This window comes from Alligator sinensis, unplaced genomic scaffold, assembly GCF_000455745.1.
Source record: "Alligator sinensis unplaced genomic scaffold, ASM45574v1 scaffold282_2, whole genome shotgun sequence".
Classification (NCBI taxonomy): domain Eukaryota; kingdom Metazoa; phylum Chordata; order Crocodylia; family Alligatoridae; genus Alligator; species Alligator sinensis.
Genome location: NW_005841879.1, coordinates 4,250,528 through 4,276,694, shown reverse-complemented (window position 1 = coordinate 4,276,694; position 26,167 = coordinate 4,250,528). Strand labels below are relative to the sequence as shown.

Below are 26,167 nucleotides of genomic sequence, written 5' to 3'. Positions count from 1 at the left end.
CCTGCATGAAAGGAAGGGGGTTGTGGTGAAGCCCCCTTGCATTGGGACCCCTTGGAAGGGGCAAGGTTCGTGCATTGGGACCCCTTGCATGAAGGGGAGGGGGTTGTGGTGAAGTCCCCTTGCATCGGGACCCCTTGGAAGAGGCAAGGGTCGTGCATTAGGACCCCCTGCATGAAAGGAAGGGGGTTGTGGTGAAGCCCCCTTGCATCGGGACCCCTTGGAAGAGGCAAGGGTCGTGCATTAGGACCCCCTGCATGAAAGGAAGGGGGTCGTGGTGAAGCCCCCCTGCATCGGGACCCCGTGCACCAAGGGGAGGGGGTTGTGGGCAAGCCCCCCTGCACTGGGGAGGGGGGCTCTAGGCCCAAGAAGGACGGATCAGAGCTTGCCAGCGGGGGTCACGCCGGGCTAACGTGAGGGGCTAGCGGCAGGTTCGTGGGCTTCGGCACTCGGAGCATGGGACGGGCATCCGAGTGGGACGAGACGTGAGGTCCGTTTGGGCTGGAGGGGGAAGGATGGCTGGTAAACCTGCCCGCAGGACCCCTGAGCTGTGCAGGGCAAGTCCCCACATCACCCTGCTCGCAGCTTGTTTGGTGTGAAGGGGGAAAGCGGAGCTTGGAGGGATGGAGGGCGCGGGGAGCAGCCGCTCCTCCTCTCCCGTGGGAGCATTCACAGACTGGAGCTTGGCTTTCTGGACTCTGTGCTCTGTCGTCGTGCCGGTGCTCATCACCTTGTGGTGCAGCTTCCAGCGATCCCGGAGGCAGGTGCTGAGGCAGGACATCTTCCGCAAGAGCAAGCACGACTGGCAGTACACGGACCTCTTTGGCCAGCCCACCTACTGCTGCGTGTGCGCCCAGCACATCCTCCAAGGGGCTTTTTGCGACTGCTGCGGCCTCCGCGTGGATGAAGGATGTCTCAAGAAGGCCGACCGGCGTTTCTTCTGCAAGGAGATTGTGCTGCGGAGCGAGAGCGGGCCCGGCAGCTGCATGCTGCACCACTGGATCCGAGGGAACGTCCCTCTCTGCAGCTATTGTCTCGTGTGTAAGCAGCAGTGTGGTACCCAGCCCAAGCTCTGCGACTACAGGTATGGCTGGCCCACAGCAAAAGCGCTCTGCCGTGTCAGTACTATGTTTGATCCAGGGCTCCTTGGTCGCTTTACTGCTACATGAAATGCTAGGATAGTCCACTAGGGATCTCTGCCAGCTCCAAGAGCCTCGTAGCAGTGAGCACACCTGTGATTAAAGGTGGACAAATGGGATTACAAATGACAGCATAGCTTCCTGTGTCATTCACTCCATTATTACTTCCATTGGGCATAGAGTACAGACATAGAGTAAAAGAGAGCCTCCTCCTCAGAGAGCTTGCTGCCTAGGCAAGGACTTGTACAATTGCTTAGCTTTGCACACCGTGTGACCCCACTCCCCTCCCTGGTGCTACTTGCTACACATCACATGTCAAGGTAGGGGTCCAAGCCTTTGCAGAAGGGGGATCTAGATTTACATATGCAGGGTAAAAAGATGAGCACCTCCTAGGAATGAAGTAGCTTGTTCATTTTTTAGAACAACTCTCTAAGGAAATTTAATAGAGTTCTTAAAAATTGCTGGCACACTGATGCTCCAGTGGTTACGCTATGGGCATTTCATGCTATATCGTACTAAACCAGAAGTTGGTGTGGTACCCTTAGATGAGGATACACTGATCCCTGTGGGACTGCTGGCAGAGTACAGTCCTAATCACAGTGGCAAATGTGGCAAGACTTGGCTACCAGATGGGCCCTGAGCCATGTTCAGTTTTCATTTACGCAACAGCAGCTACTTTGGATTTACACCACTACACAGTGAGATAAGGATTTGGTCTCTAGCGTTTATATCCCTCAAATCCACAGCTTAAATGTCTTTGGTGAACTGGGATCCCCACTGACGCAAGTGTTTTGCCGCTAACCACAGCAGAGCTAGGATTTTACTTCGATGTCTTATGTGCAGCTCCTTCATTTTTTTTTTTCTTGGGCATGTTAAATACCCCATTTTGACTATTAGTTTTTTGCTGTGTTTTTGCTGTTTTGTTCCTCTGTGGGTTTTTGTTGGGGGGGTGTATTGAAGTGTGGGGTAGAAAACAGCATTTTTCCTGACTCAGGTGACTTTCAAGAGACAAGCTGAATAGAATAGCCACCTTAGGGATCTTCTGCCTGGGTCTAAGGCTGAAGCATGAATGAATAGTCAATGAACATTTCCCCACGCTCATTTGACTTTGACAGTCATTGGTTTAATAATTTTGACTGCTAGGGTTGTGTGATCATCTGTGGCATAGAGTTCTATATTACATCTATTTCCTATCTCTGTAGAGAGAAAAAGAACCTAGCCTTGTACTCCAGGGATTTTATGGGGCCTCTTGCATGTCGCTGTCGTGCATACAGACAAGAACAGCCTGGAGGGATTGAAAGGAAAGGCAGGAAGAATATACAGAAGAAGAGGGAAGCTAATTATGTTCCACAGCACACGCTGTGTTTTGTTTTTATACAATTCAGCACGGTTGAGGAACAGAACAGAGGGCCATTCTGGAGGGATGATGGTGAAAAGATATGGCAGTTTTCATATTTTCTTAAAGACAGCAAGAGCCTTAAAATCCTGTTGACTCTCTCCTTTTTCATAGGAAAAATGGTGGAGTGCTACTGCCATGTGAAGTGTGTATACATGCAGCTAGCACCCTCTAGTCTAAAATACTTCACCGTAGAACCATGCAAATGTTAAATGGATATCCTTGGAGCAGCTCCATTGTCTGGCTAGCCTGTGTGTCCAGGTCAGTGATTCTAGGCCATGGCACCCTGGGGTGGTTGAGATCCTTTCAAGGGTGCCGCAGAGTGCTCCACAAGGCTAGCTGCTAGGTGTGCAAAGATGAGTCACAAGATGACCATGTTTTCACATGGGAAGCCGTATCATTAAAAACTTTCTGCCCTGCTGTGGTCTTTCTGAGCTCTGTGTAGCAGAAAAATTGCTCTTTCATTTTTCTGTAGTCAAAAAAGAGTAAAAACTTAAGAGCTGGCATCTGATGAAGGTGCCTTGACTCTACAAAGGTTGAGACCCACTGATCTAGGCCTTTGAGTTACTTGGCCTGTTGTGGACAGCTACGTGTGCTGCATACCATGTCCAAAGGAGTTTGAAGATGCCATACTCATAAATTAACTCAGCTAGTACAGCTCTTTTGTACTGTCTTTCTAGGGGTCCAATCTTGCAGATCCTAGGATTACTGAAAAGATCCTCTGAAACCCAAGACTTCTTTCCCTGTGTTCAGTTAGAGACTTGGGACATATAGGTATCAATAGCTGCATTTGAGATTGGAAATGGTGGCTAGAACATTTCAAAGAAATTACTTGTTTCCCAGAATATACTTGCTGCCTTTTTTTGCATCCCTCTTTCAGGACACTAGCAAATCGCTTTGTAAACCAGCAGTTCCAGAAAAGTAAACAGCCGAAGCATCAGGAAGAAGTCTCAAATGTGTGTGTTTGAGAGCAGGATCCTTGGCCAGCAGCTGGGGGTGGCAGGAAGGTCACACATGAATGTTAGTGTCTTTGGCCATATGGGATGTGTCCTTGGTACTCTTAAAAGCCAGATTAATAGGGGGACTCCAAAAATAGCTTCCACAGCAGCTTAAATCAGGTTGTTGGATGTGGCAAACCAGGATTAGCATTCAGCAGAAGGTGGCAATAGGTATTATAGTATTTCCCCTTCCATGCTCTTGAGAGTGCGTTCTTTCCCAGGACAGTTGTAGGAATAGGTCAGAAACTTGAGCAAATATGTACTGTGGGATTTTGCTCTGCGGCTTTGCATAATGCTGCTACAGTCCCTGGAGTCTAGGACTGAATGGGATCCTGTCTGCTTCAAAACTGATGTTGTTTTCAAATGTCTTAATGTTGTTGCTAACACTTTAAATTTCTAAATCAAGCATTTGAACGTTTGGTTTGTGTTTACTATTTAAGATGCTTCTTTGTCAGCGTCTGCCAGTTCAGTCATTTATGCAGTTGTTCATACTCACTTTCAGATTTTCAATACCACGGTGTTTGTTGCAAGCAATTCAGAGGAATATTTATTTGCTTTTAGAAGCCGTTTCCCTTGGAATTAAGCAAATAATCATGTTAATGTTCCTTTTGGTCTTAAATTCTGCTAGAACTCATTCTAACAGAACTTGAATATTTGGCCAGAGTTGATTTGACAGTTTAATTGTGGACTCGAAGCTAAAATGGTTTCCTGAAATGCGCAGTGATTCTGTTAGTTTTGAGTCATTAATCAGTGTGGCATCATTATACATGAAGTACTTTTTTTCAGCAAACAAACCCAAAATATGAATACCTGGTTAAAGATGATATTTCCATCTACTCCGTTTTTAGCTGGAAGTAAATATTGTTCCGCAGCGCTGTTCTGACACTTGTCCAGCACCCTGAAATGTTGCTGCCAGCTGTATTTTGATCTCTGCATATTTGAGCCGGTAGAGGTCCTTGGAGATAAACATCTTGATGCTGTGCACATCCATGCTGTTAGTGCTTATGCGTTTCAGCCAGAAATGGTGTGCTGTGTATAATTTTGCTATTGGCTTTCACTTGCTAGAGAAGTTAGGTGCTGAGAAGAAAATAGTAAAGATGTTAATTAGTAGCATGTTAATATTCTGTCACCTGTGTGTTCAAATTTGTTGACTTCATTACCAATTGTAAATGCTAGGTTGAAAAAAGAAACAACTATGTAAGTGCACTTTGGGCTTCTCATATCTCAAGTATTGCAACAGGAATATATGCAAGAAAAGTCCAGCTCTAGCTTCCTGTATGTTAATGGATGTGTCTACACATATATTTACACGCTCCTAAGCTTAATACCCCTTTGCTTAAGGCACATTAAGGCAATTTAGGCATGCGTCTACTCATGGTGGACACACTGATGAGCCTTAAGGTGCATTTAATTTAGGTGTGAATAGCTAAGTTGCATTAGCACATGTGCAGGTACACTAATGCTCATTAACATGGCGTCTGTCCATTGAGAGACACTGCGTTAATCTGCATTAGTGTGTCTACATGTGTTCTAATGCAATGTAGCTATTCACACCTAAATTTGATACCTGCTTTATGCATAGCTCACATAGCCTTAAATTGCCATTTTTAAGGTGCATTAAGTGTGCGCACATGTAGACATGCACCCTTAACACGCCTTAAAAATGGCAATTTTAGGCTAAGCCCACTTAAGAGAGGCATATGTAGCCCTGTCTTAGAGTTTAGAGCCCTTTCCCAGTTTGAAGCATTCTTCTAAATTGGCTTCTCCCGTTATTTGAAGATCTGTCAAGGTAGTTGCTTGCCTTACCATATCTCTTCTGAACCCTTTAATCCTCTACTGTCTTCCAGCTATAAGCCTTTAAAAGTACAGCAGCTTGTGAATTAAAAACAAGTGCTATGATATGCTACAGACTGTTCACTATAGCTCAGCTATCATTAGAAGCTTTGTTTGGGACTTTTGGCCTTTCATAAAGGTTTTGCTGGTGTATTTATAGTAGTAAAATTAACCTTTTGCTTGGGCATGATGATATTGGTACTCCTCTGACTGGCAAAGCTATATGGTTATACAATGCAACTACACTAAGTCTTTAAGCCATACCACTCTGACCACCTACCTGTTCAAGCACAAGTTCTCTCTCATCCTCCTTCATTGCTCAGCTCCTCAGCAGTGTCCTGTACTCTGCTCCTGGTCTCCATCACTTCTCCATATGTCCTTTCTGCCTAAATTTGATCCTTGTATAGTTGACCCGGGCTGGGAAGCACATGAGGCCTTTGGCTGTTGAATGCATGCTTGTACATGTTCTCTTGGGCAGCTGATTTCTATCCACCATTCCCCTCATCTCTTCCCTTTGCTCCTTCTTATCAAATTCTTGTTATAGTAGCTGTTTGGGTGAGTGGGAATGCCACTTGATGTAACCTTGATGCCTGTTAGAGCAGGCATCAAGGTTACTGTGACATGGATCAGAATTGGTTGCTATCTGGTAACACTTTGTTTAAAACAAAGCAACTACATGTCCTGTTGCAACCTTAATAATATTTTATGTAAATCTTTGGTTATGGTGACTTTATCAGTAAACACATTTTAAATCTTTTTAACATTTAACATATTTTGTATTGCAGCCCTTATTTTTTTTGTTACAGTCATTTCAACATATTGTTGTGGGGTTTAAAGACCAAAAGGAGACTCTATCATTTCTTGAGGGCTCCTTCTGTGTTCCAGAGCAAGTTGCTGTGCAGCCTCGTTGCTCATCTGTTTCCCCATAAGATCTGATACCCAGTCATTAGTGAGGAGTTTTAGCTCTTTTCTGTTGGTTCCCAGGTATGCATTCCCAGACCTTTCTCTTCACAGATTACTTTGTGCTCTGTGTTTCGTAGAGTGTTTTGGCATAGTGGTATGTAAAATTAGCAGACCACCTTTCAATTCACAGGCTGTGTTGGGCATAAAATGATGCAACTGCTTGAGGCCTTTGTTTCTTTTTTTTCAGGTGCATTTGGTGCCAGCACACGGTACATGATGAATGCATGCAGAATTCCTTAAAGAGCGAGGAGTGTACGTTCGGAGAATTTAGGAACTTAATTATTCCGCCATATTACTTATCCAACGTTAGTAAGATACGTAAAGACAAAAAGCCTGATTATGGAAAGGTAACTGCTTCTTGCTTCTGTTTTTTAGAATGAGTTTCCAAATACACACCAACATTTGAAATATTGACATGGTTATACACAGAATCCTTGTTTGACTACATTATGTACAGAGCCCTCTATGAGATGTTTTGAAAGAATTAGTCATTATTAACATGACTTTGTCATTTAGTTATCCTAATTAATCCCATGCGTTTATTCTAAAGTGATGCTGAGGCTTTAGTATCTTGCTTTTTTAAACATAGTAAATAAATCAGTCCTCATTAATTCGTGGTTCCAAATGTCACTGGTTATCAATTACGTGTTAGAGGATTTGAATCACTAGCAAAATCAGTACAAAAGAGACCTTTAAAGGAAAATATTCCCCCTGTCCTAAACCAAATAAAAATCCTATAAAGCTTTTTTTTTTAAATTAACACCTGGAAAGAGCAAGCCCGCTAAAGAATAAATGTTCATTTTAGCCAAAACTTAAATACAGTGAAAACCAACTGGCCCTTCAAAAAGCTACAGCTTTCAAATGAAAGGATTTTTTTGGTTACTGAAATGTAGCATATTACATAAGGTAATGTCACGAGCAAGTGCAGTGTTATGACTGTCATGCCTGAAGAATGCCAGCTGGAAAAGCAGCGCCTCTGAAAAAGGATTTTAGGGATCGTGACAAGCAGTATAGCATGAGTTGCCTAGCATGGGGCTGTGGCAAGGCGGGCCAGTGCAACTGTTGTTTTCGGATTATAAAGGGTGGAGTAGTGAAAAGGAGCAGGCAGGTGACTCTCTGGATACAGTATTGTGAGGTTGATGCTAAAACCCTGTCTTTGATTCTGGTATCATAGAAGTAGTGAATGCAGACTAGAACCATGCAATTCAAGGACTGGAGGACATGCCTTGCAATGAGAGACTTTAACATCTGTTTAGTTTAGCAAACATAAATTGAATTGCAGCTTGATTGCAGCCAGTAAATACCTTTTTAGAGAGAGAATACATACCTAGCACTAAAGAGTTCTTTCACCCAGTGGAGAAAGATATAATAACTAAGGGCCAGTGGCTGCAAGCTGGAGCCAGATTAATACAATTAGAAAATAGTGATATTTTCTTTTAATGGTTTTGTGGATGAAAGTGGTGGATTACCCACCATTCAGTGAGGTTCAAATCTAACTTAGGTGCATTGTGAAAGAGATGCTCTAGTCAAACAAGTGGTTGCCCTGAACACAGAGGTATCTGGGTGAAATTTAAATGGCCTGTCAAATCTGGTTGTCTGTATAGTTAGTTTAAGTTTGGACTTTAACATCTCAGAATGATTTCAGATGGATTTCAGGAGGCTCTTGCTGTGAGAAGTTTTACTGGAGATCCCTGCACTTCTGCTTCTGTCCTGTAGAAGCCATTGGGCTGGTTTTGTTACAGGGAGCTGCTTGCAATACTGGGGGAGGAGGGGAAGGAAGGGCCTGCAGACCCACCTCCAGGCTGGGTAGTAGAAGCCTCCAGCTCCCCAGCTCGGTTAAAGGAAAGGGGTATGGAGGATGAGTAAGCCTAGCAAGGAGGAATTAGATGTGCTGGGGAAGGACCTGGAGTACTCCATGCTATGGACCCGGGAGGCAGGGTGAGGAGTCGGGGTCTGCAGTTTTCTGGACCCAGATATTGTGCTCTTGGCACAACTGCAGATATGAAGCCTTCTCCAAAAGGAACTTACCCATTTGCACAGGTGTGGCACAGGGGAGATAGTTATAGAAACCTTTGACTTTGCTGTTAACTTTCTCTCCCTTCCTCCTATTACAGAAAGCATTTATGTTTGAACAGAAACGCTTTGTATCCAAAACCAGCTTTTTGATTCTGTCATTGACATGCAGTCTTGGGTTTAAAAACGTCACTCTGTTGCTATGGAGATGATTGTGATATCTTGATATGTCTGCAAGAAAAGCATGCTATTTGAAAGCTCTTTGTTAAAAAAAACAAAACAAAACAACCAAGAACACTTGATTAGCATACGAGATATAATAAAGAAGCTATAAAAACAGAAAAGTAAATAATTTTAAGGTGCAGTGTTAGGATTTCCAGAAAAAACAGCATCGACTTAGAATATACTTACTGCCTAACTGCAGTGGTAGCCTTTTTCTATCTTTATTTAAAAGAGGCATTTGCTACTTTTATTCAAAGTGAACGAGTAACCCTTTTTTCTGTGTGTGTATTAATATGGGATGAGGGTAGGGTTCAGAGCTTTTGTTTCTTCAGGTTTGTCACATTCGTGTACACATGATCTTTGTCTTTCTGCAGCTAATGTCTTCCTGTGGGAAACACTGGATTCCAGTAATAATCCTGGCTAATACTCGTAGTGGAAACAACCTGGGCGAAAACTTGCTAGGAGAGTTCAAGATTATCCTAAACCCAGTGCAGGTAACTGCGGTGGATAGCCATTGCTGTTTAATAAACTAAGGCCTTGGAGTCACCAGAGTGGTGTTTGTATGAGGACCACAAGATTTGTTTAAGGAACTTGATACAGGAACTTTTCAGGAACTTGATCTTCAGCTAAGGAAAATTTCATGCAGCTCTTGTATGGAGAAAAGAGTCATCAGCTTTCAAACATAGGAGCTGTAAATGTAATAATATAAGGCATATTTTTTCCATTAGTATGGTAAGGCATGGTATGTCATTAATGCATATAGCATCTGCAGCAATCAGTACACTGCTTATTTTTGCCACTGGTCTCTCAATCTCATACCTTCTTGAATTAACAAGATGGAGCAGTTAGAATGAAAAACTACTTTTCAGCTAATGAGTCATCCTCTAATTATTTTGAAATCTGTGTTATTAAGCCTAACTTCACTTGTGAAAATGTTAGTACTTGCAGCTGCCATTTCCCGAGTTGCTGTTTTCACCTTAAACTCAAATGGGATGGCACAGGATACTCTGATGTAACATCGTTTTTCTTGGATTTCCTGACCGAACCTTAATTCTCTTCCTCTGAAGGCTCAAAACACATTCTCGCAATGTAAGATAACTGTCATAATTAAGGTCTCTGAAAAAAATTAACACCCAGACACGTTTCATAGAATACATTTTTTTCACATCTCTGTTGTAATAAGACCCCACTTGATTTTTATTTTATTAAACTTGGTTCTTATAAATGTGAAAGATTGAAACGAGTGAATATAAACACACTTTACTTGGGACGGAGTTCCACTTGATTTTTAACGTGTGCATTCCCACTGAAGTAACTGGACCTCTCACGTGACTATGACAAGTGGGATTTGGTGTCTGAAAGTCAAGTGATCACTTGCCAGTGTTGTGCATTGGGCGTTGAGCTATTCCATTTCAATCATGATAGGTTTCTTAAAGTGGCATGATTTGATCTCTGAAGTAAATCCGGAGTCATGCTTCTTGAAGTTTATGGACCTCCCATTCTTATTTTTGTTCATTCGTAGGTTTTTGACCTGAAGAAAATTGCACCTGCGAAAGCACTCCAGCTTTGTACCCTGCTGCCTTGCAATTCTGTTAGGGTGCTTGTCTGCGGTGGGGATGGCACAGTGGGCTGGGTCTTGGATGCAATTGATGAAATGAAGATCAAGGTATTTTGTTTAAAATGAACCTGTTATCTGTGGTAAGGATCTAATTTCTGTAGTTGAGCAAGTGTTCAACCCTAATCTCTTATCTAGATACAAGTTGTTCCTCTATCTGAGAAAACCAATTGGGAAAGAGATTCACAGGTTTACTTATATGCCCTGAAAGAAACTCTTCGTGAAACTCATAAACGGCTGCAAATTGTGAACGTTAATTCAGAAGCCCTTCTGCTTAGATGGCATAGCATATTATATCCACTCCTCTTCCACTTGTTGTCTAAAGAGAGATTTTATTTTGCTTCAAATCTCTTTATTAATATTGGACTATGATTACTTATTTCTCACCAAACATTTTTAGATTTGAGACATTGTCATTACTTCCATAATCATCAAAAATGATAATGGTGCTAACTTCCAGAGTCATCAAAAATAATAATGGTACTAATGCAGCACTATGACTTCAATAATGCATCTGCTTCTGTTGTCTGGTGTCCCTTTCAAAAGCCTATTTTCACTCTAGTACTGTTTGCTAATAAGGAATGAGGAAAACTGTGTACTGTGGTGTTTCATATTGTTTCTAAAGAGAGCACACACTCAGTTTAAAAGGTTTTAGTAAGAATGTCCAAAAATACTACATCAAGAGAGTCTAATGTAGTTGTTGTATTTGTGTCTGGGATCTGCTTGCCTTTCTTTCTGTTGCCAAAAGAAAATAAGGACCAAGCTCTTGCAGCAGCTCAGCAGCACAGTGAAGAAAACAAAACAGAAGTTCCAGCTTCTCTTCCTCCACTTTAGCTTCTAGATCATAACTGGGCTTGTAGGTAGAGGTCTGATTTTGTATTTCTAATCCAAGCCTTACTACAGTGGATTGCTACTTTCAAGGGCATTGAGGAATTTTCCATATATTTCTTTCCTAGTTTAAAAATTCTCGCTTTCGTGTTTTTCTGTCACAAATGATGACTGCCATGTTTCGGGTACCAGTTGTTCCACTGTAATAATCCATGGAGCAACTTTCCAGTTAACGATACCTGTTTATTATTTAAAGTTCGGGGAATAAAGGAAAGAAGTGGATCCTAAAAAAAAAAGTCCTAAAATGTGACATGTGTCATCCCCCAGGGACAAGAACGGTATATTCCACAAGTTGCAATTTTACCTCTGGGAACAGGCAACGATCTGTCTAATACGCTGGGCTGGGGCGCAGGTTATGCTGGAGAAATCCCAGTGGAACAAATCTTACGAAATGTCATGGAAGCGGATGGAATTAAACTAGACAGGTGAGTAACACCACATAGGGTGACTCCCACAGCATTGTGATCAGTTTGGCCTTAGAAGTTAAGATGGTGTTTGTATAAAGAAACACCAAAATGACAGCAGTGGGGGGTATGCCGATGTAATTGGTAAAATGGCCAGCTAAGGACTGATTGATGGAGGAGTTGCTTTTGAGCTGCCTCTAAATAATCAAGCATCTAGATGTTCTGACATACACCTGCCTTTTTGATTGCTAATTTTGTACATGATTGTTTTTTGACAGTAGTTTGTTGGTGAAAGCAGTTGAGCTTCTAGTCTGGGGCTAAATAATAGCCTTTCTTTTTCAGGTGGAAGGTTCAGGTGACAAACAAAGGATACTACAATTTAAGAAAACCAAAGGTATGATTTGAAAACTTTAAATGTGGATCCCGTAGGATGCCTTTTTGAACTGATTGTTTTATTTCCTAATGTGTATGATGTTTGGTTTGTTTTGTTTTGTTTTTAATGGAAAAGTCTCTGTGCTGAGTATCACAAAAGGCACCTTTTATTTTCTTCTGCTATGTTACGTTAGAAAATTGGAGCGAAGCTTTTGAGATAATGGTGCTGAAGCACAGAAAACAACAGGCAGCTACAATAGACCAAACATAGGACTGAAGTTACTAGGTGGTAATCTTAAAATAACAGGAATCATTATCAAAACTGAGGGAGGTTGAAAATGGTGTGTTGTCCCTTCAAAACGTTTGAGGTGGAGAAAAACCCAACAATTTGGTGTGTGGAAAAGATGAGAAGATCTGTGTTAAAGTCGATACTTATGTGAGAGAGCAATTTGCTCTCGTCTTCCTTAACACGTTTGTGATTCACTTAGTAGTGTTCCTCCTGATTCCCACTTACTTTTGCAAGAAAAGAACAGGGCCACCATCTTCTGAGTGTTAGTATCTGATTTGAGTGAGATGAAATGTCTCTTATGTAGTGCGCAGTGTATGAAACCTCTGAATTGTACATCTCTCAAGGGGTATAGTCCCATCACAAGGAAAGGGGTAGGATCCACTAAAGGTAACGCGGGATTTAGTTTCTTTGCTAGATGTTTGCCAATCTAAGAAGCTTTGTTTTATTTTTTAAAATGCTAAGGGAGCACCATTAGTGCCAAGGGAAATATTTTCCAAAACAGAAGGCTTTGAAAATGATCTCTGGGATTTCCTGCTCTCTGAGGAAGTCAGAGCTGGAGGTTGCTCAGAAGTGTGTGCAAACTTCCTGGATCCAGCAATAATTTAAGTGGTAACTATATTAAGTGCACAGAATCAGTGAAAACCTTTGACTATTTTAATTTCATAGTACTCTGTTCTTTCTGTGGCAGGGATTTGCTTTCATCTGTCAGAGGCTCCCACTGAAACACCTGTGTATCTGAGAACAGATGTCTCTTAATTATTTCTTAACCAGCTAAAAATTATTATCTGCTCCTTCCGTTTGCATGCTAGTTACTTCTTGAATTCTGTATTACCAGGGTTTTATCTCTCCATGATCTTAACCAGAACTCTTGTCCTACAGGTGTTCACGATGAACAACTATTTTTCTGTAGGACCTGATGCACTCATGGCATTAAACTTCCATGCACATCGTGAAAAGACTCCATCTCTGTTTTCCAGCAGAATTATTAATAAGGTGTGTTTGGTAAAATAATTCTGCTTTTCACCATGGATAAAGCAAAAACTATTTCCGTTTTCTTTGGCATCCTTTAATCCAGGGGTGGGCAAAATGCAGCTCACCAGGCCAGTCTATCTGGCCTGTAGGCCGCCCCAAAATTTAGAAAATTAATATTTATCTGCCCCTGGCTGCCTGTCATGCGGTGCTCGATGGCTTGCCAAAATTCAGTAAGCGGCCCTCTGCCCAAAATAATTGCCTGCCCCTGCTGTAATCTCAAGGCTATTAAATCGCTTCCATTAATTTATGCAAGTATGTAATTATCAGCTGATTTATATAACGGTGCTAGATGAAACAGAATTAAAAAAAATACCTGAAAGTTTTGTAACATTAAACCACAAAAAAGATATAAACATCTGGTTTCTGGATGGAAATCTAACCACTTGCTGTAATATAGGGCCTCATATTCTTCCAGTGTTGGCATTTTGTTACTAAATACCATGGCTGTGCCAGCTAGTATGATGTCAAAACTTGCAAGAAAGAGATCAGGCTAATGACTTCTTGTAGTCAAGTCAGAGACCTGAATCTGAGTTTTGTCTTCATTGTTCCACTGGGGTGTAGGGTCTGTACCTCTTGGGCAGGATGAAGGCAGGGCAAGATGGCACCTTATGCATCCCTAAAAGAGTTGATCTATGAGTTTTTGTAGGCTACAGCCTATTTCATCAGGATGTTCAGTCACCTAAGACAGTATGTGTCTTGAGGTCCTGATCAGTTGTGGAGACCTGTTGTGTCCCCAGTTTCCCTCCCCGTGCCAACACATTTTAGAAGAAGTCCGCCCCATAGCTCTTGAGGAGCTGCTTTCAGGAGCAACATATACTGGATCAGGCGTATACTGGATCAACCTTTTTAAACTTGCAGCACCCCTGGATAGACTCATCGTACCCCCAGAAGATTCCAGCTGTTCGTTTTCATTCCTCTTTTTTGACTACAGAAAAATACTAGAGCAGTTTTGCTGTTGTAGAGAACTCAGAAAGACCACAATTATGGATTCCTATTTGAAATCTCTGAGCATTTTTACATGCGTTTCCAGACATGATGCCAGGCACTTTAATTAGCAAGCTGCGCTAATTAAAAGTGCCCATGTGCAAGAGCATTGCCGCACATTCCTGAGTTGAATAAATGGCGGCAGGGTGCCTTGAACTAAAGCTCGTCAGACGAGTTTTATTTCAAAGCACACCACCACCATTTTGTCAACGTGGAGGCACACGACAATGCTGATGCACATGACGTGCAAGGCTGCCGGAGTGCATCACAATTTCCATGCTCCAACACGCTGGATTTGCAATACATCAGAGCAGGCTGCCGGCATGTGTGTAGGAGCCCTCTGGGTTTATTTTGTGAACTATGTTTGTACACCTAACAGTGCTAGCACTGTGTGGTACCCCATGGCACCCGTGAAAAAGTCTCAAGTCAGTCCGAGTGCTGTGGCACCCTCGTTGAGAACTACTGTTCTAACAGCTTTGGCTGCCACCTGTTTTTGAGTGCAGTCGTGACCCTTGTCCAGTTTTGTTAAAAGGAAAAACCCTCTTAATTGGTCATGGTGCAGTGTTCGTGTAGACCTCCTCTAAAGAACTCTTCAAAAGTAATATGCAAATATCTTGTGTTATATAACTTCAAAGAAAGCTCTTAAGAAGTTTCGGTAAACTACTGTCATCTCTCTCCTTATCTTTAATTCTGGTTTTTTTCCTCCTCCTTTTTTTAGGCTGTATATTTTTTCTATGGAACCAAAGATTGCTTAGTACAGGAATGCAAAGATCTTAACAAAAAGGTTGAGGTAAGGTAGCTACTTTATCTCTTAATTGCACATCTTCCTCAAGGCAGAAGCACCTCAGATGGAAAAGACCTAGTAGCGTTCTTATTAAAAAAAAAAAAAAGTGTAGCCTAACTAAAAGTTTAGAATATGAGCTATAGAGACACCTCTTCAAATATACTTATGTCACTTTTGCACACGTAATTGCAAAATTAACCTGTCACAGATGACCAAGTTGTATCAGCCAAAGTGTTTCCAGAGGTGGGAAGCTGTAATGCCAGGTGATAATGTATTCTGGACACCCAAGTACAAGAAAGTTGAACTAAAGCTGGGGCAGAGGCAGAAAAGGACTATTAGTATGAGCAGGAGAATGGGGAAGCTATCTTACAAGTAGAGAATGAAAAGAGACTTGGAATTGAAGAGGTAGGATTCTGTGATGTGCTTGCCTAGGACGATAGGGTCTGGTTTCCATAACCCAGAATAACCCTCCCAGTCTAGTGTACTTTTTGCTATTTAGAGCTTACTACACACAATTCAGGGATAATAAGCAGCTGACCCCAAGCCTATTAAATATCTGAATGATTTAATTGGCCCCTGGATGAGGCTTTTACTACCCACAGTAATTTACTAACTGTCTGTTGTGTATCTTTAAAGCTAGAGTTGGATGGCGAGAGAATCAGTCTGCCAAATTTGGAAGGTATCATTGTCCTCAATATTGGATATTGGGGAGGAGGCTGCAGGCTCTGGGAAGGAATGGGTGATGAGCCTTACCCTCTAGCAAGGTACATAATGCATCAATGATTAATGTATACGTTCCAATACAATGTAAGGGCCCTGCCCAATTAAGCTTACTTATTTTTGCAGCCCCATGTAAATCTATTGATGGATTGCTCATAGACTTTAGGAGGAATAGTAAGATTTTTATAATGTGTATTGAATTTTGTTCTTCAGGCAGGAAATGCAGAGCTTTAAGCATTATATATATATTGCAGCATTCACCACCTTCATACTGTTATCTCTTCATATAAGGACTACATTCAGTTCAGACGGATTGATTTTTTTGTTAAGCATATGTGTCTTTCTAAATTACAGGCACGATGATGGATTGCTGGAAGTTGTCGGAGTTCATGGTTCTTTCCACTGCGCACAGATCCAAGTGAAGCTGGCAAACCCTGTTCGTCTAGGACAGGCACATACTGTGAGGGTAGGTTGTATTTAAGATGGTCTTTTCCCTTGGTTATAGGTCCTCTATAGATATGCATAGTCCATTATACACTAAAATAACATGAGACTGCAACCTTGCAGCATCACTACAGAGAGCGTTGTTGTGAATGTGTTTGTGGCTGCAATGAACTGTTATGATTCTATATGTCCTCTTTTATTTGGCACTAGCTGATTTTGAAGAGTTCAAAGATGCCAATGCAGGTGGATGGAGAGCCGTGGGCTCAGGGGCCCTGCACTGTTACCATAACTCATAAGACACATGCACTGATGTTGTATCACTCAAGCGAACAATCAGATGACGATGCCTCCAGCGTGTCTGAGCAGGAGCACATGAGGGAACAGACGGATGAAGACATATAGGGACTGCAGAATTCAGCGTGTGTTACTAAAATCAATTTGAATGGAAATGCATAATTAGCTCTGTATTAAATATTCTATCTCAGTAACAATACCTTTTCGATGCCGTAAGGTATATTCTTGTGACTGGCAAAGGGATAAAAAAAAGCCATGCTTTCACTTTATTCATGAAAACTGTACCTTGCTTTCACGTATATTCCACCAAGATTTACACCGATTATTCTTACAGCTAAATGTAGTTTAGTATGTCTTGAGAATATGATTTTCTCTTTTTTTAAAATAAGCAGTGTGTGCTACTCCAACTTGAAAAAGACTTATTTGAAGAACACGTGAAAGAAATAGCAAGGCAGGGCTTTGAATAATGGAGCTGTCATTTTAACAAGATCATTTCTTTGGTGGTGATTGGCAACGTTTTTAAAACACATATTTTTGGAGGTAATAGAATTTGCCTCAATGTTATCTGAAAGTAGCCAAGAGGGAAATCATTTTGTTTACCACCTTGGTGATGAATATGGAGATCTAGGCCAAGGTGAACAAATCAGGCTCTCTAACTTGCATATATGTGATTAGATTCAGGGAAAATGTATTGATAGCTAAAACAACTCAAGAACCTTTATAAACCTTTGGCCAGATCCTTGCTCCAACCATCAGGTATCTGAATGGCACTTACACATCTAAATGAAATCCTGTCCTACTCTGCTTGAGTCCTTGAAAAACCGTTAACACATTTACTTTTGTAACATGCTTACTTCTTAACTTTTGCATTAACGCTTTTTCAAGGACCTGAGGAAGATTGGTTAGAGTTACTTTCAAATGCTTTGGTATCATTTATATGCCTAATAGGTGGAATAAGTTCCAGTCCTTTGTTTCCTGATGGTATCATAAGAGGTAAAACATGATTTGCGTGATCACATATGGCCATTCCTGGTGTATATATTCTGAATGTTTAATGGGACATGTGGCTGTTCTGTTTAGGTAGCCATCAAAATTGTCTCAAAGCAAATACTGACATAATGGGAGCTTCTCAGGTTAGGTAGTCATCCTGGTCAATAGAAGTCATTATCTGCTGTTTTGTTAGTGAGTACCGAAAGCTGACAAAAGCCAGGAGTTTCATGCTAAAGCTTAAACCTTGTCACTAAATCTGTGGAAGCCCATTTATAAAAGACTCTCTCCTGAGAGCAAGTGATTTGATGCTGAATGTGCGCTGTATAGTTAAGCACAGAGAAAAATTAACAGATGAGTTTTGGTCTCGGCACTGAATTTTCTTGTTGCTTTTGTCAATTTTGAGCTTTGGTCTTGACACTGAATTTTCTTTTGTTATTCGTAAGCCAGAGTCTCCCCAAGTGACTTTCCTTTTATTTCGTTGATATTGCATTGAAGGGACACTGCCAAGTACACTAAGCTGTATGCTTAGGTTTTGTAAAATAAAATGGTTACAAAAATCTAAAAAAACCCACTTTCAATAACATTAAGTAAACTATGAAAACTATTTATTTTTACTTTGTTTAGCACTTTCCTGCAGGTTGGGAAGTCAAACACCACAACACTGTCCCAGTGCATGAGAACAGGAGGTAAAACTAACCTCTTGGGGTTTATTTTTCCGTATTGCGTGCAATGGAAAAACAAGTGTGGTATATCTGGTAAAAAATTGTTCTTATATACTCTTCCATTTTTATTCATAAATGGAATGCAGAAATGTATTTTTAACTTGATGGTGTCCCTTCTAAAAGCTGACTTGATAAATTCTAACTACTACTGACCTTCAGCAAGTGGATTGTTTGCAAGTGGATTGTATGCGTGATTAGAATATAATTAATTGTAAATGTGTAAATGTCACATTCCATAGCTTTGTATGCTTAATTTCATTTGTACGTAAGAGCACTGTGAGTCATAAAAAATGTATAAAAAGTAGAAAAGAATTATAAAAATACCCAAAGCAACAAAACCATATTACAGATAAATCCGTTGTCGTCTTAGTTAAAAACAGGTTTAGCTTGTACCTGCTAAATAACTTGCAAGCTAAATAACTTCAAAGGAACACATTTCCGTTTTTATTTTTTTATATTTGAGTAACTTATAATGATCCACACTTTTTTAACGTTTATTTAAGTGTTATGCTCTGAGCCTTTTGTATTTGTGTTTACAAACAGGTTGCACACCTCTGGAAAAGCTTGGTGTATACTTTGAAAGAAGCTATCTCAGTAAGACAGTTATGCTGATACTTGATCTAAACTTATGTTGGGAAGAGTTGCTTAAAGCTGATCTGGAAATTGCCCCAAAACGTCAATATTCAAAGGTCCCAACATTGCTTACAGGGTCAGAAGCAGGAATCCCCGTCCCCCTCCCTCCTCTGCTTAGTACAGAATCTATTAAATGTTGCTTTGTGATCTAAAGGTTAGGCCAGATCACAGTCCTGTATTTTCTGGGGAGCCACACAGTCAGCAAGCAGGCTGTCTCTCTGCTTTTTGTTTTATTTCTTGGTTGGAGGAGGAGAAATGTCGTTTCTTTGGTAAAAGGCTGTTGGTCAGGGGTTATTTTACACCTCCTGTGGGCTGGCTCCTTCTTTTAACTTCATCTCCTCAAACAGTGCTCAGATTCTGGTCCTAACTGTGTGTAATGCTCTCTGGGCAGTGCAGATCCATGGATCGTTTTGTGTTTGTGTAGAGAAGGAAGAGCTGACACCTGCTTGGCACTTCTGCAGAGCCACTTACTGAGATTATGGAAGTGGCCCTGATCATCCCTTAGCTGAAGGGAAGAGTTGTGCGGCACACAGCAGTTCCTGATGGCGGAGAGTAAATTTTAGCTTTTACAGGCTTTGAAAGCATTTCCCAAAGCTGTATTTAAGAGCTGGAGGAAGTTTGTTTGCCATCGGAACGGTTTATCTCCAGTTCAGGCACAACCTGCTCCTTTCAACTTCAGTGGTCTCTCGTTGTCATCTGCCTGTCAGAGGATTTCTGAAAACATAATTGTTAACACTAGAGTTTAAATAGGCCAAGTGACCACATGGACTTTGCTAACATTTCACCCCGTAGCATTTTAACTTTTCTTGTTCTTCTTCTCTTTTGTTTTAATTTTTTTTTCCAGGTCATCACAAATCCAGAACTAAATTCTGCTCTGTTGCTGCCTGATATAACACTCATTTTGGTTGACTACAGGGAGTAAATGTCAGTGGTGTATAGCTCCCAGACTCTAATTTTTGTATAAATTATATTAAAACAAAAAGCAGCTTAACACTTACTGGTAGATGCTCATGCAGTGTTGCATATTCATTATACCTGAGACCTGGTAAAATGTACTCTTAAAGTAAATTTAGAACATAGCACCTAAAACAATTATTTCTAGTCTACTGAATTTTCTGATTCTATTAAAAATTGGCAGAGTTTTGGAAGCATACAAATAATGTAGTATATTCGTTATCCAGAAGAGGGTGCCCTGCTGTTGAAAGTCTTATCTTCCCATAGCCTAAAGGATTCCCCCACCCTGGGACTGATACAACAGGAGAAGCAGCAGGATGTTGCAGGCTAACAAGTCATGACCACTTGTAATTTCTTATATATATTATTGGTCATAATAGAAATGCATAGATGGACAAATACTAAAGTATCAATGCAACAAGCATCGAAAAGAAACCCGTTCCCAAAAGTTCTTCTGCAGCTTCTTCTAGCATAACTAAAGGTTGTGGTCAGTGTTTCTGTTACAAATTTGTCTTTTTCAGGGTTCATAACGCACAAGTAAAAACACTTTTGATGGGCTGAAATTTGCCCACACAGCCCAGCTGAGGGGTGAACTTCTTTCTTTCCACTTTTACCTAATTTTATAAACGTGACTTTGAGCAGTTCCTAAATCAGGGTGAAAAATTACTGGGCTCCGACACACTTTTTTGCGGGACTGTTTAAACATTTTTGGGCCCTTTCATAGAAACTTTGCAAGTCCACTGTTCTGGGGTATTTTTTTCCCCTTTGAAATAAAATAGCTGAGAGAGTGGCTGCCATTCACACTCATCCTCTTGTGCAAGGCTTTGATATTTGTAACCAAGCGTGCACTATTGGTAGTGTGCTTACAGTATTCTTCAGAGGACTCCTGGACATTGTCACGTGTTCCAGATTCTCCTTTTTAACACACTGAGGCTCCTCCTTTAAATAGAGCGATGCTACTTAAAATCACTGTTGGATTTGAATGTTATTGTAATCTGCTGCTCTCCTAGATTAACTTCAAGGTTTTTAATCCCCTTTTAAATTTTAAGACTGTGCAAAACTAAACTGAAGGTAGACATTTAGCAGCATCTCATGTACAGTCACTTTTGCTGCTGTCCCGGCAAACCCAAGGTCATACTCATACTTTTCCCTGGCCTGAGTACTGGGAGCTTCAGTTGGAGCTGCAAGGGTGAATGCTTTGGAAATGCAAGGAAAAATCACTAACAGACTAAAGGATTGTTCACACAATAGAACTGGACTGAACACATTGGAGAGAAGTTGTTTCTGATGCTGCAGTGCTGACAACTTTGCAGTCAGCGTAAACCAGGTCAGTTCTCATGCAGCATCACGTCCGTGTGCCAAGTTTGTCTTAGCCCAGTGAAATTTAATCCCATTTATTTGACGCTGTGCTGAAGAACCTTTGTTCTTTTTTTCACTAACCGCAAAATCGTGGTGGTCCGTTGCTGTTATCTAGCTTGATTTTTTTTTTTCTTTCCCCCACCATAGTATTCCTACATGATTAAATTGTTCGGGGTCGTCCCCTCAGAGTTTTCAAGCGGCAACAGTGGAAAGAAAAATATTTTTCTTAATAATAAAATATACTTGTAAAAACTCTACTTTGGCAGGGCTACTGGGAAACTATTTTTTAAATTCACTTTGACTGAATTTGAAGCTTTTGGTGTCCTTCGAAGTCAGAGCCATTCTGAAGCCAACGGGCACTTTTGTGCTCGTATCTAATTTGTTTCAGTTCTGTTTCCTTATGTGCATAGATCTGCGGCCTTGCTTTTCAGTGGTAGCTGCCAGGTGGTAGATTAATGCTCCCTCTAGCAATCTAATGCACTTTTCCTAGAAGCCAGTTGTAGAAAGGTAGGGCCCAGAGGTCACCAGTCCCTCCACCCCGCTTTCTGTTTTGAGAATAGATGCTGTTTGCCCTGCTCCAGTCCTGCGGGACCTTGACACACTCCTCCAGGTCTCAAAGATCATTACCAGTGGTTCAGAGAGTGCTTTGGCTAGTTCCATATGTAGTCCAGGGAGAGCTTCATCTGCCTCTCACCTCCTCCTATATACTTCAGAACAAATGCATTAATGATAGCTGACAAATCTTTTCTTGCCTGTCTTTTTTGATTGAGCTATATATTCTTCTGAGCCAATGCTTCTGTCCATCAGTCTATTCCCCTAAGCCTCTGCAGTGCCAATTAAATTGCAGATTATGTGGTGAGCTAAAACTTCACATTCTTCTTGCTCATTTCTCATACTCCCGCTGTTTGGGTAGCAACGTCTCTGATGTTTGGCAGGCTGCCCTGGTATTCTCCCCCTCGTCTTTTCTATTCCCACTTGCAGCTCTCTGACCAGTTTACCAGCCCCCTTTAAGCCTAGATTAAAACCTTCCTAGTAAATCATCATCCTAAAATGCCCTTTCCCTTCCCTGTAAGGGGGACCCTTTCTCTTCCGCACGTTCCTTAATGGACACTGTTCAGTGGTCAAGGAAGCCCAAGGGTCATGCGTTCTCTTCCACTGCACATATCTGGATCCTTGGTCCTTTCCAACGTGCAAGTTACTGTATTTATCTGGAACAAATACTACCCAAATTGCTGTTCCAGAGCTTCACACAACATAAAGCATGTTACAATAGATGCTAGCTTCTGTCTTAGACGAAACATTTGATTGTTAAAAGTAAATCTATGACTTGGTTATCTAACTAGATTATCTAACTATAGCCTAGTTCATTAGATGAAAGTAAGACGTTCATGCAAACCTTGCCTCTATTTTATGGAGTGGCGCACTTTTGACCCCGTTTCATTATCTTGCATATCTACAGCTTAAAAAAAGGAATAAACTAGAATGACTGTAGCTTTAAATAGAGGTTCCTACAACCATGTGCTTGCTATTTTTTGCCCCTACTGAAAGTGAGCTAGCCACGGGGCACTATCGCTGCACACCGTAGGGTAACAAAACACCCCTCGTTTGACTCTTAGCTGTGTACCAACACTTACACACGCCATATTTCAGCCATTTGTTTAGGGCCCCGTCCTGAAAGCATTGTAGGCGCCACATCCCCGTTTAGTTCAAGGAGTACACAAAATATTCCACATATGAAGGACTTGGATCCTTTCAGCTGGAGTGAATCAACATTGCTTAAATGAACTCGGTGTTATTACGCTGACTTAACCCAGCTGTGGATGTGGTCGTTAAAGTTTAAAACAGGGGTGTCAGACTCGCACGTGCCTCCAAGCCAGATCTTGGGTCACATCTGGACCCGGCATCAGTGCAGGGTGATGAGCAGCATGGGCTTAGCACAGCTGTCATTCCTTCCCTCCGTGCTTCCCCGCCAGCACCAACGCGCACACGCATACGGGCTCCGTAGCTGGGACTGGAGCAGCACGCTCCACCCCTGCCACTAAAACGAACTGGCCTTGCTGGGAGCTCTGCAGGCCAGATGTAGCCTGTGGGTTGCCTGTGTGACAACCCGGCTCTAAAACCCTGAGTACGCTCATGGTTTGAAAACTGTCGCTGGCTTTTCTTTGACTATTGCCATGTATGTGTGCCCGCATCCTTTCCCACAATCTTTGTTTTCAAACTCAGTTGTTAAATTCTTGAATTAACAATGTGTATCTGACAGAAAACTGGTTATTGTACTGACTTCTCTCGTCAGCGAAAACAAGCTAGCACTGTAAGTATTACAATCTGGGTCTTCAAAGTTTACATCCCTCGTTAGCCATGTGTCCGCTACCAGCTCTTGTAACTCTTCGAGTACCTCGAGCCATCTACTCTTTATAGGATTTTTTTATAGTAAAACAGAATGATTTTTTTATTTTTGTAGTTTATACCTTCAATATGTATAGGAGTTATTTCTATTCAACCACTAATATTCTGAATATTGTGAAAATGTGAAGCTCAAGAGTGGTAACATAGTTGTAGTCGCTTAACTATTACTTATGGAAAAAAAATACCAGCATGTCAGAGGTTTAAAAAAAATTGCCTGTTCTTTGGTGTGGAAGTGTTTTGATGTTGTGATATGGTTTTTATCACCTCTGTATATGCAGGGTCCGAAATTGCACTGAACAGGAAAAAACGGAGCTTTTTACAGATCTAAAGTGTGGGCCAAGCTGTGGACTCTATAGCATTTTAGGATTCTTTTCAACCAGAAAAAAATGATGGTTGTGGGTGTTCACTGGCTTTTCCCATAACGGGTTGATGCTGGGAGCATCAGTAACCTACACTGCTACCTGCTGTTGCATATTAAGACAGCAGTTTTGAAGAGTGCTCACAAATGAACACGTGCTATTTTCCTCGCCACCAGCTCCCCGTCATCCTTCCCACCCCAAAAGAAAAGACTTAACTGCAGCTGTAAATGGCAGAGTCTTATTTGCAAAGGCATTAACTAGCCAGCTTGACATTGCATCTCCAGAGTACCTTTTTAAAAAGGCATTAGATGCATTTATATCGTCTTGAGCTTCAAGAAATGCCATCTGACCCCGAATTAGAATGAATTGCTCCTCTGTTTCCAAAAGCACGGGTAAGCTGAAAGGGGGGGTGTTTACTGTAGAGCTCAGACTGTCCTGTACTCTCATTGTGCGCACAGAGCGGTGTGATTTGAGCCATTTTATTTTTGCTGGCAAAACTTCCTGCTTTTTTACCTTGTCTTTGGACACGATCTTAGTATACTCCTTAAGCAGGTGATGGCCCCACTGATTTGAATGGGGAATTTTATTGCCTCGGGAGCACGTGTTTGGTCTCTGTGGTAGTCTAGCAACAAGATGAATAAATTATTATGTGTAACTGTTGTGTATTATGATGATGATGATTAAAAAAACCCCGACTTGAGCCAGGTTCTGTCCTTAAATGTAACTTCAGTGAAGTCAACAGGACTCTGCTGGTTTCAGTGGACTCGCTCCAGACGTGCATCGCTGCGACCGAGAGCTGAATTTGCCATCAGTCAGGTTTGTCATCTCCCACTTTGTTTCATGACTTAGAGAAACGCAGAGGTAGGATAAGATGCCTCCCAAGAGGCTGTTTGCTTCATACACCTCTCAGACCTTTGCAAATAAAAACTTCTCCCCTCCTTGACTCAGTTTCCTAAAGCAGCTTTCTGTTGTCTTGTTCTGTATTTATTGTACTTCTCCGTGTGAATGGACTGAAGAAAATGTGCGTGAATTTAAAGTATTTGAACCCATTTCACTTGGTTTGTACATTGTTGGTTTCACCAAACTGAATATCAGCTTGCAAAATCTGTAATAAACTAGTGAAATTATTTGACACCTGACTGTCAGTGTACTTTTTTTTAACTTATTTGGCAAAAGCTTACGAGGCCTCATTCTTCTTAACAAAACCCAAGGATGGAGGTCCCAAGGAGTTCACCAAAAAGACACGAGCCTCCAAATTCAACTACAAGGGCTGCATAGGCATTTGGTGAAGGGCTGATCATAGGAAGACAGAAGAGCTCTCGATTGTATAAATGTATATACATTACAGCAGCTGCTGAAATGCCTGCCTGAACGCAGACCTGCTCTTTGACTTGCCCTCCCTCTACCAGTTTTTTTGTAGAAATTCATGGCTTGCTTCCCCTACGTTCTTCCTTGTTTAATTGAGCTTGCTGAAAGGTGGTGTTGGTTTCCCTGTAGTGTTTTTCTCCAGGTAGGACGGTGATGCCTAAAACTGCAGTGACAAAAGAAGAAAGAGCCTGTGTTTTCCTTTGGGTATTTTTACATCCTTGAAGTGAAGAACGTTTGATCTACATATCTGGTAAGGCTAAAGATCTACGGCTTGACCCTGCCCCCTATCCCTCTCCATAGGTGCACCCAACCAGTCTTCCTGCAACCATCTAACTGAAATGTTTCTTCATTACACAGCAGCCATAAATGTAGCAGATCTGATCTCGTTGAAATTGCCTCTAGCATCACCTGTTGCCCACCTCTCATTTAATGGGGGGCAGGGAAGTGCACAAGGGTGCAAAGGTCACACTTGCACCTACTGTCTCTCCCCCCATCCACAAAAAAATCCCCTTAGTTTTCCCAAATGGAGTTCAGAATCAGGTCCATCCTTTTCATTATGTCCTGCACTTTAAGTCACCTTGCACCAGAGGATCTGTGAGCTATTTGTGGAGTCGTGTTAATTCTTAGGTAATGCTGTTGAAGTTAATGGTTTTTACTGGAAAGGCAGGATCATTAAAGCACATGGGATCGGGAGTTGGATTTACCCTATGGATGATCTTGGAAATAAACAGAAGGTTGTCACTGGGGGTTCACCATCCCCCAGAAAACAATTTCTCAAAATCTGTGTGTTGGTTTGGTTTGGTTTTTTGCAATTAGGAAACCTTCCAGCACAACCAGACAACCACAGACTTGGTTGCCCAAAGTCACAAAGTGAGTCGGTGGCAATCGGAGTGGGACCCAGACCTAGGTCTTGCTCCTAGGTAATTGCTCAGACGGTTGTAACTCATTTTAAGAAAATTAAAATACCATGGGAGGTAAAACGGCAAAGA

The 26,167-nt window shown here is 41.6% G+C and overlaps 1 protein-coding gene across 2 annotated transcripts; it reads left to right on the top strand.

The window, feature by feature from the left end:
• On the top strand, positions 1–24,930 carry DGKE (diacylglycerol kinase epsilon). Of its 2 annotated transcripts, none has more exons than XR_003092540.1 (11): positions 1–1,081; positions 6,514–6,673; positions 8,936–9,055; positions 10,084–10,227; positions 11,332–11,489; positions 11,811–11,862; positions 13,009–13,122; positions 14,864–14,935; positions 15,570–15,693; positions 16,004–16,115; positions 16,304–16,329. XR_003092540.1 is itself a non-coding variant. In XM_006017380.3 (11 exons), the coding sequence occupies exons 1-11, from the start codon at positions 621–623 to the stop codon at positions 16,493–16,495; spliced, it is 1,713 nt and encodes a 570-aa protein (XP_006017442.1). In that variant the 5' UTR covers positions 1–620; the 3' UTR covers positions 16,496–24,930. The 2 variants fall into 2 exon arrangements, 1 of the variants encoding a protein (XP_006017442.1); XM_006017380.3 differs by having other exon boundaries at positions 15,566–15,693; positions 16,304–24,930.
• Positions 24,931–26,167: the final 1,237 nt, after the last annotated feature.